This window comes from Camarhynchus parvulus, chromosome 1 (genome assembly GCF_901933205.1).
Source record: "Camarhynchus parvulus chromosome 1, STF_HiC, whole genome shotgun sequence".
Lineage (NCBI taxonomy): Eukaryota > Metazoa > Chordata > Aves > Passeriformes > Thraupidae > Camarhynchus > Camarhynchus parvulus.
The window spans coordinates 23,484,821-23,499,890 of NC_044571.1; the positions used below are offsets into that span (position 1 = coordinate 23,484,821).

At 39.0% G+C, this 15,070-nt stretch overlaps 1 protein-coding gene across 1 annotated transcript in view; it reads left to right on the forward strand.

Moving 5' to 3' along the window:
- Window positions 1-7,184: 7,184 nt before the first annotated feature.
- Window positions 7,185-15,070, forward strand: part of PRKX (protein kinase X-linked) — a 56,129-nt gene continuing 48,243 nt past the window's right edge. Inside the window, exon 1 of the mRNA XM_030970547.1 lies at window positions 7,185-7,619. Coding sequence (XP_030826407.1) covers window positions 7,436-7,619 — 184 coding nt within the window. The 5' untranslated portion in view covers window positions 7,185-7,435. The remainder of the gene's footprint in view (window positions 7,620-15,070) is intronic.

The window sequence follows — 15,070 nt, forward strand, 5'->3', positions numbered from 1 at the left end:
CCTGGGCATAACCTAGATTTTGCACAGATCTGTAATGATCCTATATTAAATTGACCCTTGACTCTTCCTAAATGCCACAATGCTTTTTATTTTGGATGAAGTTCATGCTTAAATGAACATGATGCCTAAGAAATTTCATTTTATTCTATTTTCATTTTATATTTTAAATATGATTCCTTCTCAGCTTCAGTGCTTGAGCAGTTTCTTGCTTTTGGTTTATGCTCCCATTCATAGAGCATGTAAGTGTATGCATGACTTTAACCATGCATGTAACTCAACAGCAGTTATTGAATCACTGCACCTTATGACTAATTCCATTGGCTTTAACAGAATCTAGGCACTTGCATAAAACTAATAGAAACTAAGTAGGTGCTTAAATACTTTGCTTAATGAGTCTGCAATGACTCTCATGTACTGAACAGTTCATGAACTGAACTGTAAACAGACGAATGAATCACAGTTAATATCACTTTGTAATTGTTCAGTAAAACATACTTGCGTAGCAGAAAAAGAGTTTGAATATAATGCATAAATTTTATTTCATATGTAAGTGTACAAAAATGAATTCTAAGAAATCTAAAATCTATTTCTTCAGCTTTGGTAGCAATCAGATTGTAAGAGTATAAGTAGAAATACTTGGAAGGCTTTTCTATCTGCTTTAGCCCACTTTCTGTGAGGATATTAATTGACAAAAAACCTATAAATTAGGCCATCTTGAAGTTTTAAAGTGGTAAGCATGACAATACAGAATGAATTTATTCTTTATAGTATTTTAATTACATTAAGAGCAGATTAAGAATATATTACTTCAGAGCAGAAGATACCAGTTACAAATAATAAACACATAATTCATATTGTTGTACTTAAAAGATAATGTTCTTCCTTTTAGCAATTCAATTCCAATTTTAAAGATGTAGCTATCATGCATTCAAGCATTTTTCCTTCAATGAAAAAAAAACCCAAGAATTGCTTACATTTACCCATGAATATAAATATTTATAGAACATGTTTGTATACAATTTGTAAAAGTTTGAAGGCTCTGATTTCATCTTTGTTTTAGAGATGAACTGCAAAGATCTGAAAAGATTTGTTTAAGCTGGAAGTTAATGAATTTTGGAAGTAAATAGATTTTGCTTAGCTGATTTTAAGCGCTATAGATGTAAAAGAGAATGACAGTCTCATCTGGAACCCAGGTAACTGCTTTTTTCTGATAGAAAGGAATCCAGAATACCACCTACCATGTGACAATCTAAATGAGGTGCCCATCTCTTTCCTCTGATTTTATGGCCAGTTTCAACACCACTGTGAAGTGATTTAGTCATGCATAGCATAAAATCATTTAGTTTGCAAAAGATTTATGAATGAAGGTATCTTTAAAAACTATTAATGGGAGCCTCAGCTGCAGCCTTGTATATCTATGAAGTGTTTAAAATGCTGATTATTTTTCAAGGGTCAGTGTGTGAAACAGTAAAGGTATAAGCAAAAGAAAGTGCTGTATAAAGCTAAATCAGCTTGATAGAAATGCAATCTGGCTCAGAATTCCCTACAGCTGTAAATGCCCTAAAACCTTGTGCATGGTGAGGGTTTGGGGAAGTGATTTGGCTAGAAACCCCAATAACTTTATTTAATAAATGATTCCCTGAACTAATTCCTGAACTGGCTCACCAGGAAGCTACCCGAGTGTCAAAAACAAAAGCAAGGGCGTGGGTGCTGATGGGAGAGAGGGAGGAGAATAACAGAGTAGCGGCAGCCTGGATTTGGATCAGGTTAAAATGAACCACACCTGAAGCCCACATAAATTGTCACACGGGGAAAATTTGATGCTAAATCAATGCAGATACAATGCACTCTGAGGCCTGACAACATTCTCACTTCGATGCCCATGACTAGAGGAAGATTTTAGCTGTTTCTTTTTTCTCACCAAATCCTTAGTCTTGTACATGAAGATACCAATATGAAACCAAATAAAATTTTAAAAAATGTTGAATTAAAAGATTTATTCTGTTCATGCATTAGATAAACATGCCTTAAAAAAGACATATGCAATTTCATTTAAAAAGTTTTTAACTATGCTAAATACAGGGGAAAAAATATTTTGTCACAGAAATTTTACATTTATCTAAATGAGAACTCATTGTTGAGAAAGCTTAATTCCCTGAAGCTGGCAGCAACAGATAGAGTTTATTATTCTGACTACTCTGAAAGCTATAATGTTCACATTGCACATCTTGCTAGGAAGAAAAAAAAAACAACAAAAAAAATAAAGCTCCAAAGCTCAAACCAATTTACTTGTTTGTGGAATTTATTATTTTATACTAATTTTTGCAGAAATGTGGTAAAATTTGTAAAAATACACTACAGCTACATACCATAAATTGTATAAATAAATGTGAACAGAATTGTATTTGATATATACAACTTTTGCAGAATTCCACACAGCAATGTAGCAAACACATCCTTCCATTGACACAGTAAATATGGAGTATTTGTGAAGTAGTAATGCACAGTAAGGGAGAAGAGGTCCTACAATTGCATTCAGTAGCCTAAAGAAGGGAGGCTAGAATGAGCGTTCTTCTCATACAATTAAGAACAAAAATTCTGGATTTCCCATTTTTTGGGTGACTGCTATAAGCAGCATACTATCCTGAGAATTCAAAATGAGATATGCCAGTGTCAATGGACATAATTACTTGTCTGGGGAAAAGAACGAATAAAAAGATGTCCTAGTGCATTGGTACTTTATTCTATCTTTGAACTGAAGCAAATATCACCACCTGACTTCAAAGAGCTTGTCCAGCATGCTGGTGCTTCAGGATCTTCTATCAGCTAATACAGTGTTCCTATAACATTTTTTTTCTGTATAAAAATTGGCCACAACTTACTTTTGTGAGGGTAGCAGTTTTGCATGTATGTGAGATATACCTCCAGAATGTTTAACAGAACAAGTTCCTCAGCAAACGTAGGCAAAGCAACATCTTGTTTCCAGATCTCAATCTAGTTTTGGCAGAAGCTAGACATAAACTTGCTCAGACTGGGCAGAAAGTCTAGACACCCTAGTAACAGCATTTCCATGTTTGAACTGGCTATACCAATGCATTTCTGAAGCAAGGAATCAACTCAGCAAGATTCATCAGAAACAAGGTTTTGGATGTAGGCAACAACGTTAAATTCTTTGTGTTTAAATTCTCATTTGGATACTGCCACTATGCTCATCATAATTTAAATGCTTTTAAAAAAAGCTAAATGTAATCATATTCAAATAAAAGTGCAATAGTTGCTTTATGAAGGTGTAGGTACATTCACATGCTGTGTGATTGCTCATTATACAGATAGGCTTATTTCCATACTATGAAGGAACTGCTTCAGATGGGTGGAATAATTTCCCCCTTCCTTTGTCACAGGCCGGGATTTTTTGCACGAAAGGGTGCTGGTTTACATCACAGGACTTGCCTGATCATGAACTTCTTTAGCAAAACAAAACAAATGAAAAACACATACCAGTACTAATTATCTTTACTAGTTATTCTTCCTCCTCAGAGCAGTCCCACGTTTTTAAGCACCGTATGTAATGTGACTAAAGGAGATGATATGGAGCTATTTATTAGTAATAACCACCACTGAAGGACTTCTCCATTTCCTCCCTACAGGTTTGAACAGGTTCTCCTGCCAACTTGTTGCAGTAGTTTTACTGTGATGGTGATGGTAAAAATATGCTTTAACAAGATTTGTAAGGAAAATTATATATTTGCAGGAAAGAAAGAAGGCGGCTTTCAGGAAGACAAATGCAAACCTCCTCAGACTACAGGAAAGACACTTTTGTCTGCAGCTATGGAGACATTTAAATGACTGATTCCTTTCCCAGAGAGTTAGGTGCTTAAATCATATTCCATTTGCACGGAATGTGTACCACAATGTTCCCCCAAAATGACAGGAAAAGGATCTGCTATATCAACTCATTGACAGGCAGAAAGTTTTGTTATCCTTTCCATTGGTTTAATACTGTTAACTAAAGGTTTCCTGGGGAAAAAAAAAAAAAAACAAAACAAAACTACAAAACAAAAGGCAAGGAATGGGAAGAAATTTAGTAATTTAGGACCCAAATAAACATTTAACTACCAGTGTGGTTTTATGTGCTGAAGTTTGGCAAATGCACATATATGAAAGGCCACAGGGAACAACCCAATTGGCACCTGGAACCCTTCTGGTCCCTGAAAATTCTGAGTTTATAAAGAAATATAAATACACAGAACATTTTTTGCAACTGAAATAGAAGAATAAGCCCTCACGAAAATAATGAATTGAGAAAACTATTTATACTACTGTTCTCTGTTTTTTGGGGGGCTTTCTTTAAGTAAAATCTCTTTTAAAAAGATCTTAACTGTCTTTGGAAAGATTCATCTCTAACATCTGGTGCTTTTAAGAGACAATGAAAATAGAACTAACTCTTGGTGTAAGCACCTGTAAGGTAAAGGACTAGAAACATAAAGGGGGTAAATTATTTTAAGGTAAAGGAACCTGGCTGTAGGCACCTAAATGCATGTGTGGGGAAAGTGAAAAACTGAGAACTATGAATTATCGAGGGAAAAACCAAGATTATTAAAAAGTACCTGTGACAAAAAGGTGGCACTTCAAGTTAAAATAAAGGCAAAGAAGAAAGAAAAGAGGAATATAGGGCTGCAGGCTTGCCTATGAATTGTTCCCAAATTGGGCAAGAAACAATGTTTCATATCCATTATTGCAATCTAGTGGCCAGCTCTACTTTCACTTGCAATTTATGAAGTTAGGAACTTTGATTCTCAACATCATTGTACGTAGAAAGAACGATGTTTTCTTTCCCTGAAGTATTGTGGATAATAATCAGTATCTGCAAGATAAATTCTGAGATGGTTATAGAGAGGTGGCAAAGCACACTAATAATATGTTGACATTCTAAATATAAACATTGCAATTATGTTGTTACAGCTACAACTAGGAAATGCCTTGCACGCAAAGGAAGGAAGCAAACTTAAATCTTAAGAACAGACACTGCATCAAATGGAAGTAATCCTGTGTTTAGCAGCCTTGCTGAATCACAGCTCTTTTGAATGGGTGCTGTCATACAGGCCACCAGCTGTTGAAGCATGGCAGTAGGAGGCTCTTTAAAAGAAAGTTTTATGGTCCTGAACGCAAGTGATTTAAACATTAGGCCAAATTTGTAGGATAAATGGAAATACCAGTTGAAGATAATCAATACCTTAAGTAAAATACTTTATGCCCTTTTTAACATCTGAGAAGTGAATGATTTCTTAGTTTTAATTGAAATGGAAATGTTTCAGGAAGAATTTTCTTAGCTAGACCAAAGTTAAGGTAGTCTCTCTTGAAAATAATTAGCACAATCAGCTTATATATTTTTTCTCAATTTGCAATTATTTGGCTAGAGAAACAAAGTTAGATTTTTACACACACTAAGATTTTTTCAGTGTTTTGATACGTATTTTTCAAATTGCTATCTTAAACAAAATTTTCAGTTATTAAAAGAGCTTTGTTGGCTTGCTTACCTTTTGACCAAACAGAAATTAAATTTACAGCTTGACAGAACATTTACAATTTGCAGTTTAAGGAATCTTCAAAATACATCATTCAAGTCCTAAACCAGAGTAAATCTGATATATAATGTACAGAACATAGTCACAGACTGGGTAAGGCAGGAAAGGACCACAGCAGGTCACCTAGTTCAACCTCCCTGCTCAAGCAGGGTCATCCCACAGCACATGGCACAGCATTGCATCCAGACAGTTTCTGAATATCTCCAGTGAGGGAGATTCCACAACCTCTCTGTATGACCTAGTGCTGTATGACCTAGTTCTAGTGCTCAGTCAACCTTGCAGTAAAGAAGCAGAAAGGGAAGTAAAGCAGTAAAGTAATAAAGCAATATAGAAGGGCAAAACTTGCATTCCAAAGAGTTAACAGATGAAATCTGAAATTTTGGAGAAAAAGTGATGTCATCCTCCTTGACTGGTGACTTTTCAAAGGCTGACAGGAAGCAGAGATGACCTAATGATTTTTTGAGTTAGTCATAGCCCTTCATGTCAACAAGCTACAAGATAAAAATGCATTTTATATTCCCTGATATTATGACTATAAACTGGACTCTAAGGATACTTTAAAATTCAGGATAAATTTACATGTATTTTTAATTCTTATTAATAATTTATATATTTGTACTCATTTTTTTATATACACAATTATTTCTCAATATTATTGAACCTACTCCACACAGAAACTAATAAGCCTTAAATTCTCATGATGTCACGTTTAATAAAAAGGAGATACCAAATGCCACCCGTGTGACTTCATTTACACATCAGCTTTGCAGACACCCTGTTCACGGGAGCATAGGGTAGTAGCTATGAATAGGGTAAAACTGGGCCAGAACAAGGCATGGAAAAAACTAGGATTTCCTTCCCAGTTTTGATGTGTACGCTTCATAGTGACTTGATTCACACACCAATTTGCCTTGTCTTTCAGCATAATCGTCAACAGCTTCTTGGCTGCTCTGAAGGAGCTATATTCGGTACTCTGCTGCTGCTGCTGCATGAGGCGGGTGTCTGCTCGCTTCGGCCGAGCGCAGCCCAGCACTACCCCCAGCCATCCCCAGCCACACGAACACCCTGCAGGCTGGAGCAGGACGCGCTGTGACCGGTGCGGAATCCACACCTGCTTGGAATCGGGGAGTAAAATAAGGCGTGACAAACCCTTTGGCACGTGCGGGGGGAGCTACTCGAACGCGCTCCCACGCGTGGGGAAAGACCAGCTCCTCCCAGAGCTGTTACCGTGCAGCCGAGGGGGGCCACCGCTCATTTTTAACTTTCTGCGCGGAGCGGACGGGACCGTCCCAGGTGTCCCTGCAACACTGGGGGAGCGGGGGGCAGGCGCGGCAGGCGCCGGCACTTCCCTGCACCCCGTTCCCCGCCGCCGAGCCGCGCAGCCCCTCGGGCGGGACGCAGGGCGGGGAAGGAGAAGCAGAGAGCACCGGGGCTGTCACACGGTTCCGGGCCGTGCCCGCGACGAGGGTCGAGAGCCGCGCTCCCGCTGCGCGGCGGGGCCGCGCTTCCCCCGGCCCCTCCCCGCCCCGCCAGCCCTCAGCGGGACGGTGCCGCAGCGGCAGCGGCAAACCCCGCCCTCCGCCCCGCGTGTGGCGCGGCTGGGCGCACCCTCGCCATTGTCTGTGCGGCGGTCCTCGCCTGCTGCGGACACCGGCGGGCGGCGCGGCGCTTGTGGCCGCGATGCTGAAGGGCTGCGCGCCCCCTCAGACGCGGCAGCGGGCTCTAGCCCTGGGGAGCAGCCACCCCGCCTGCTGAAGACTGAAACTTTGCGTCCCCGCCGCTCCCTCTCCTCCCTCTTCCTCTCGCCCTTCTCCATGCGCTGAGCGGCCGCGGGGCGCCCGCTCGGCCCTATGGACGCCTTCAGCGCTGCCAAGGCCAAGATGGGGGCGAAGAGCGGCGGCGAGGCGGCGGCGGCGGGAGTGGCCGCGCCTCAGCCCGCCGTGCCGGCCCCCAGCCCCGCCGGTCCCGGCTCTCCCGGCGCGCTCGAGCCCGCTGCCTACAAGCTGGAGGACCTGGAGACCCTGGCCACCGTGGGTGAGTGTGGGAAGGAGGGGAACAAAGGAGCTGCCGAGGTGCCTGTCTGCGACCGTGGCCGGGGAGAGGAGGTGCCCGAACAGCTGGCTGCCCCCTTCCCCAGCGCCTTCTTTTTTGTTGTTTTTTTTTTTTTTCTCTCCGCCTCCCCTTCCCCGCTCCGCTGCCTTTTCTCCCGCCGCGCCACCGCTGGCCACTGTGAGGGCAGCTGGGCTGCCTGCGGTGGCTGTAGGTGCCTGTGGGCGGCTGGCGGGGACGCGCCGCAGCCTCCGCGCGGTTCGGGAGCGGGGCCGCGGGAGGCTGTGGGCATTGTACGGCCCCGGCTGCGGGATCTGCTGCAGAGCGAGCCTGCACCCGGGCATGGGGTTGGCTTGTCTCTGGGATGAGTACTGCCACTGCTGAAGCTGAAAGACCTTTTAGTATAAAACCTGGTTTATCTGGTTTAACTTCATTTACCTGCATCATGATAAAAAATTCATCATTTAAATTAGCTGTCGGGCCAGGGAAGAGATCAAACAGGTTAACCGAATGCAGGTGAGTCTATGTCAAACCCCCGACACGCTGTTGCCCTGAATATTGATGCAAAGATGCCTTGCGTGTGTAGAATTTTAGTAGAAGGTAAGGTCTCATCTCACAAGTACCACGCTTACTGAAACTGCCTGTAATCGGTGGCATTGCAGTGTAAATGCATGTGCCTAATAAATGGGCATTTCAGACATCCGTTCATGTGTGCTGTATCTCTGTATTGTATTTGAATATACATACTGATAGTTGCATATGTTTTTGCACCTGGTTTGAAAGCTTGTATGTTCAACTACATGGAAGTTTTATTCACTTTTTCATTATAGGACTGTGAAATTACTTTGGATAGATTTATTCAAGTAAGTAATGTAATGTAAATCTTAATTTCCCCTAAGCTCTCTTCAGCCAAAAAGGTGTGATATAAACCCTTTCTTAGTGAAGTTAATGGCTTTAAACGTGGAATTGGAAAGGCCCAGGAGTGTTGTTGTTAATGAAGAATGCATTATCTTCTCTTGAAGTGCATTGTGTTTTGAGATAGTGTTCCAGTTTGAAATGTGGGCAGACATTTTACTGATATATTTTTTGAGATTATTAAGAGACTTCTTGAAAGGTTTGTAATGTTTTTTTCCCTCCAGAAGTGGTTGCTTCTCTTCATTACATCATGACCATGTGGATACAGTAGTCATCACTGAGGATTAAGACTTCAAGTGAAACACAGATTGCAGAAAAATAGTAATTTTTAAACAAGGCAGGGTAGTCATGGAAATATTCCTGCGGCCAATGAAGAAATGTGGAAGTAATCCTGGTGTCAACCTTAAACAGTATACCTTTATTAGAATGTTCTTTAAGATGCTCTTTAGAGGCCGAGGAAAGGGAAAATTGTGATTCCACAGGATTTAAAGAGAGACTTAAAAAAAGTGACACTGCCTGTTCTGAAGAAACAGAGAAAGAAATAAAAGGTAAAAGGAGCAGATAGCTGCCTGACAAGGCACTGACAGAATATATAGTGTCCCTTCATTCTCTGTCTTCCCCAGCTTGATTTTTTTTTCTCAAATAGCTCTGTCTCAAAAGATGACCATTCTTTGCATCTCTTCTGAACTGTGTCAGTGGTCATTTAATAGGGAAAATAAAGATAAAAAAAGATAAAACTGGAAGGGTATAAAACTGTGCACAGATAAATACATAAGGCCTTAACTTGTCAAAGAAACAGAGCTGGCTTATTTTAAGTGGGTTAAAAAATGAGTTTATGACGTGCCTGTGTATCTTGCTCATGACTAGGAAGCAATGTTGCAGCCTCAAAGTGATACTGAAACTGAACACGTGAGTACCTGCTCTGAGTGGCCAAGTTTATAAAAGATGCAGTGCCCCACAAATGCTTTTGTAGTGCATTAGTCAGGGATCTGAGTCAGATCTAAGTCTGCTTGAGGTTGGGCAGCTCTGTGTGCACCTGCTAACATAAAGCATTGGAGACCTGATTTAAATGGGCTGCAAGTTAAGTAGGTGCAAAATACTGCAGGGTGGTAGAGTGGATTTGGTTTTTACCTTGAGAAACTTTTTTTGCTTGGCTTAGACCTTTTTTAATTCAGTTAAGTACACTGTAGGTTTATATCACGTGTACTGAAAGAGTATGTCTACAGTTCTTTTTAGCAGTGGTTTAAGTCAGTATTACCTTATCTTCCATTTTGATCTCCCTGCACAAATAGATGGCATTAATGTCATCAGTTTCACTACAGCAATTTAGAGTAGTCTGCAGTTTGACTGCTCTGATAAGGATAACGATTTTCTTTCTGCTGATGTTCTTGAAAGCTGTATGCTCTGAGATAATTGGAGATGTTTGGGGATGGGAGGGGAAATACCAGAACTTCCTGTTATGTAATTTTCGGGTATCTCCTTTACTGGAATCATTGCTTATAGGTATTCCCAGGCTTAGAAATAGTTATGGTCATGGGTTCCATGCTCTTGCAGCTGTTTATGATTAATATTTAAGGTAACAGAATTGTGTTGGTGTCTGTGAGATTGTAGTCATTATGACTTTATGCAGCTTCTCTCTGAGGATGAAATAAAATCCATGTAAAAAAAATAAAAAGCTGAACACAATGCCTGCTTTGAATATAGCAACTACTGTTTTAAATATCTTTCATAGTGTCAGAGGATTAAAATCTCTCTGTTAACCTGACCACCATAATGCTGGATGGATTTTCTGTGACATGTATTTTCTGTGATTTCTGCTGGGATGCTGTGCCTGGTTTAGCAAAGAACTTCATGTAAAGGTGGGAAGAGCAAAAGGGAAGTACAGTTTAGTGTAATGATTCAGAGGACATTTATCTCCCCCAAACATCCCAGGACTCAACCTTTGTTTGGATGTTTGTGGGCTCTTAGTTAAAAGGCAATTGGAGCAGAGTCTGGAGTACAGGTTTGCTTTGGAGGGAAGTGCTTTAATATTTAGTTGATAAAGTGAAGTTATGGCTTTGGGGAGGGCACAGGATTGGGACACATACTGGTTTCTGGCAGTAAGAGAAGTTAAACAGGAAAAATATTTCTTTGAAGGTACTTCCTGAGGGGTTGAACATGTGGCTTTGAACCTTTGAAGTATATGGGTTTTTTAACTAGTCTCCTTGTGTGAAAGTTGAAGACTCTTGCTCTGGAGCCATTGAAGGTGCTTGGTTGTTCTCATATTGTTTTGAATTAATTTTCCTTTCAAAGGAGGTTGAAATACAAATGTTTGCTCAGCACACTCAGAAACTGCTGTTCAGGCCAGGCTGAAATACTCTGTGAATCTCAGTGAATCTACATACTCAACTGTGCCAAGATTGAGTTAGTTCTGTGCTGTACAGAAACAAAAAAATTATATGCCATGACCACCATGTTCATTCAAAGTTCGTGACCTGTGCTTATCTGAACCTATTTCAAACTTCTTGTAAGTCTGGTCAGTGAAGGAGGGAGACTGAACACTAATGGCATAGTTTCTGAATCATTCTTCGTTGTGATGGGCATTTAATATGGGTAAACTTCCTGTTCCAGAAGCCAGAGTGCCTGCAGTTGGACACCTGACACGTATCTTGAAATAGAGATACTAAATTTTTAATTATGCTGTAATGAAAAAGTAGTTTAGGTAAACTAGAATAAGTAATACAGGAAAACCAGAAGGTACTTCTTCATTTTTGGATACATAAAAGTGGGAAAGGTGTTACATTCGCAGTTGAAATGTATAGTGATGGAAAAGGGAGAAGGAAGAGAGCAGCAGGAGGAGAAAGATGACAAATTTTTTCTTACCCTCTCTCCTATGAGATCTGTTTCTTGTCCATTTTTCAAAGTGCAGTGAATTCCATAGCAGACTATGTAAATGTAAATTTGGAGTTGTGAATCTGTTCAATTGATTGAAATATTTTAATTAGAGTATTTTTATGCAAAAAGATTCTTTTAAACTACTTTTCCCATGAAGTGCGTTACACTAAACAAATGCAGAATAAAAAATTGGGCATACCAGTATTTTCATTTTTATGCCCATGGGAAAATTTAAAAAAGTTCATGGGAAAAATGAGGTGCTACATATTTTCAAATACTTAATTTCTCTATGTTCACACACAAAATATGCTAGCCAAATATATTTCAAGTGGCATTGTATCAGCATGACAGTAGGTACACAGCTGTAGTTTAAGGCCAGGGAATTGTCTAAGTAAGAAACTGTGCCCCAAAGTAGCTAAGTTCTTTACATGAAAAGAAGGCTGCTGGCTTCTTTCCTTTTCTTGGAAGCTTAAATTAGTTCACTTTCTTACCAGGTGTTATTTTTGGTTTCACTACCAAGGTTGTCACCTATTTAAAATTTTCTAAGGAATGTATGAGCATTTTTTCCCTGTTTTGTCACATTTTCTTGATACTGAGATGATAAATAATAATCCATGATTTTACTTGGCAATGTTCTTGAATACCACAAGTTTTGAAAGAAAACATGCTCTGAATGTTGTGACTGTAATGGTGACCTGAATTCACCATTACGTTTGTACATCTTTGAGGCTTTAGTCATAAAGCTAAATGACTTGGATTTTGTTTTCACTCTCTGTATTTCTTACTTCATTTTTCCCTCCCACAAAATGACACTTGTCCCAAAATAAATCATTATTATTATAGCTGCTGTTGTAGAGAGAAATGACCAGGTGTGTGGTCATCTTTCTTCCCTTGCTTTTCCTGTTATCCACTGCTGAGGTGAATTTCAATACCATAATGTTTATTGTAGATTAGGCAGCAACAGGTTCTTGCCCATAAGTTTCTCGTTCTCTTTAGGGTGGAAAAAAATGGATTGAAACAAGTATTCTCTTTTATCTTTCAGAGAGGTCAGAAAAGTGAGAGTGTATGGAAGAAGTCTGAACATGTGAAAATTGAAAGTTCACATTTCTGTTTTTCTATCTTCAGTGTTTAAAATCAGTCTTGAGGTAAATTGTTAGTGTTTGCCTGTCACCTGTTTCTTTTGTCTGAATCTAGTTTAGATATTTTATTGATTGCAGAAGGAAATTCAGTGTTCTTTATCTGAGGTTGTGAATTTGACAGTGTGTTATAGAATAGGCTTTGACACTCAAATATGCTTCTTAAAGATAAGTAATTTGTAAAGTCCTATAAATAGCCCAGAGATGCCCAGAAGTGCTTTTTGCAATGCAAATAATCAGATAATCTGGGACACAACTGGTATTAATGTTTCAGGAATAAGAAACATGCAAAATTCACCCACAAAATTAAAAGCACCTAACACCATACCTTCCCCTGCCAAGTTTACACTTAAAAAACCCCTGATTTACCAGGTGAAAATACTTTGGGAAAAACTCCTCTGTTAAGTGTTGTCTTACCCAAACTGAAGAAGATAAGAAACCTGCAGAGAAATTGAGATTTTAACTATTTTTTTTTCTTTTTCTTTTTTCAGTGGGAAGAAACAGGAACTTTAAAGTGCTAGGGGTTGAAAGCATGTAGGCTTTTAGGGCTTGACTCAGTTTTTTCTATGTTTAGCTTCTTGAGCATGCATGTCTGGACTGCTTGTAGAGGACAGAGAGAACAGCCTTTTGGACATGACTGCATTGGTATTTTGGCTTTCATGTAATGAAAACTTAGCCAAACAAATCTCTCCCAAAGTGTGTTTAATCCTGGTTTAGTCCACTTTTAAGGGTGATAGTCAGTGTAACTAGAAAAAAAAAAGACAAGTGTGGTGAAATTTATGTACTGTTTTGTTTATTATGAGAGACATAGAGGTGTATACAGCAATGAGGAGTTATTTTTTTGTAAAGATAGGAACCTGTGTTTACCTTCCAAGGTCTTGTCTGAGCATAAGCTGTTTTTAACCAAATTATTTAGCTCAGTGTAATTCCCCTACTGTTGAGACTTACCAGTGTAAAACATTTTCAGTATTCGCTTGTACTACTCGGGAGTAATTTAACATGTTATGTTTACTTGGGAAAGCATCCTTGAAACTCTGCAATATTTTAGAGGGTTTTTTAGCAGCTTCAAACTGGTACATAAAATTTTTCTGAGTACTGTGTGTTAGTGTGCACCTGGGATATTTAGGGTAGAACAATTCTCAAAATTAGACTATTTCTGCTTTCCCATAGAGAGACTGTCTTTCAAATGACTGAATAAGTGTTGATTTCTTTTTTTTTTTTTTAATAAAGAAGGGAGAGATATATGATACAACAGTCTTTGCTAATAATATTCAGTTTGTGAACTGCACTGTTTGCATTTCACATTAGAGCACTGGTTTGGTTTGTTGCATAAAATATGGATTTTTTTAATCCTTATTTTTAATAGTGGAGTGGATCAAAGGTGGTGATCTGTAGAATTTGGTCATGAAAACTTTCCACTTGGCTGCCCTTTTTCTTCTGGTCTGTTTCTTTACTCACACCCCAGCTTGGAGCAGTTGCTAGCTGGTCTGTTAATTGATTGACCATAACTTTTGTGTAAATGTGTTGTCTTTTTTCTTCAGGGAATCAATTGGTCTGCTTTGACATGTTTCAAATCAGACAAATCGTGTGTGTGTACGTTATTTATTGCTAACTGATGCATATTAAATATAAATGAAGGAAGCATCCTTTTTATGTCACTGAACTGTATGGTACAACCTATTTCTGTATGCTACTGGTGGTGATGGAACGTGAGACTTGTCTGCTGGGTTGATCTGGTCAGTGGAACCATTCCCAAAGTATCTGATTTTCTAGTTGTGTGATTCTTTATTTGTTAGGGAGAGTGTTTCATAGCCCTTATGCCAACCCACTATCTTGTCTGTATATCAAGAAACTAATTTTTATGTGAAATCTTTGCTCTTGTTTCTTTCCTGGATATTTGATTTGAGTATCCCCACATCTTTCTATATTGGATATATACATATATACATTATATATGTAAATATGTATATATATTTAAGTTTGCACAAACTCATGAATTTTAAGTTTTACTATTCTGCGGCTTGATAGAAGAAGAGTAAGAATGTAATTCTTCTGCTCATTTTCTGTCAGCATATTTGGGCTTCTTAATGGCCCTCACACCAGATATTTGTTTCTAGAAATTATTGATACAGTACCTACAATATGTAGGAGTGGGTTTTTTATTTAATTTTTAATCTTGTATGTTTTTTACTTCCTTAAAGGATTGGTTCTGAGCTATTTTTGCATGAAAGATGATGTAGCTATTATTTGTTAATTTGATTCTAATATGCAATTTGTATATTCAGGTGTAATTATTTATATTTTGTATTTATTGGAGTGCTGGAGAAAGGGAACTCAGAGCAGAAGAGCTGTATATTATAAACAATTATCAACAGTTGTAACCTGTGACTTAGACTTGTTTTTTGTATGTAGTCTTGATGTTGTCTAAGGCATGTTTTTAAAAGCATTAAATCTAATAATGTGGTAAATTATTTTGCCTGGAAAATGCAATTATAGAACCTCTGACATTGT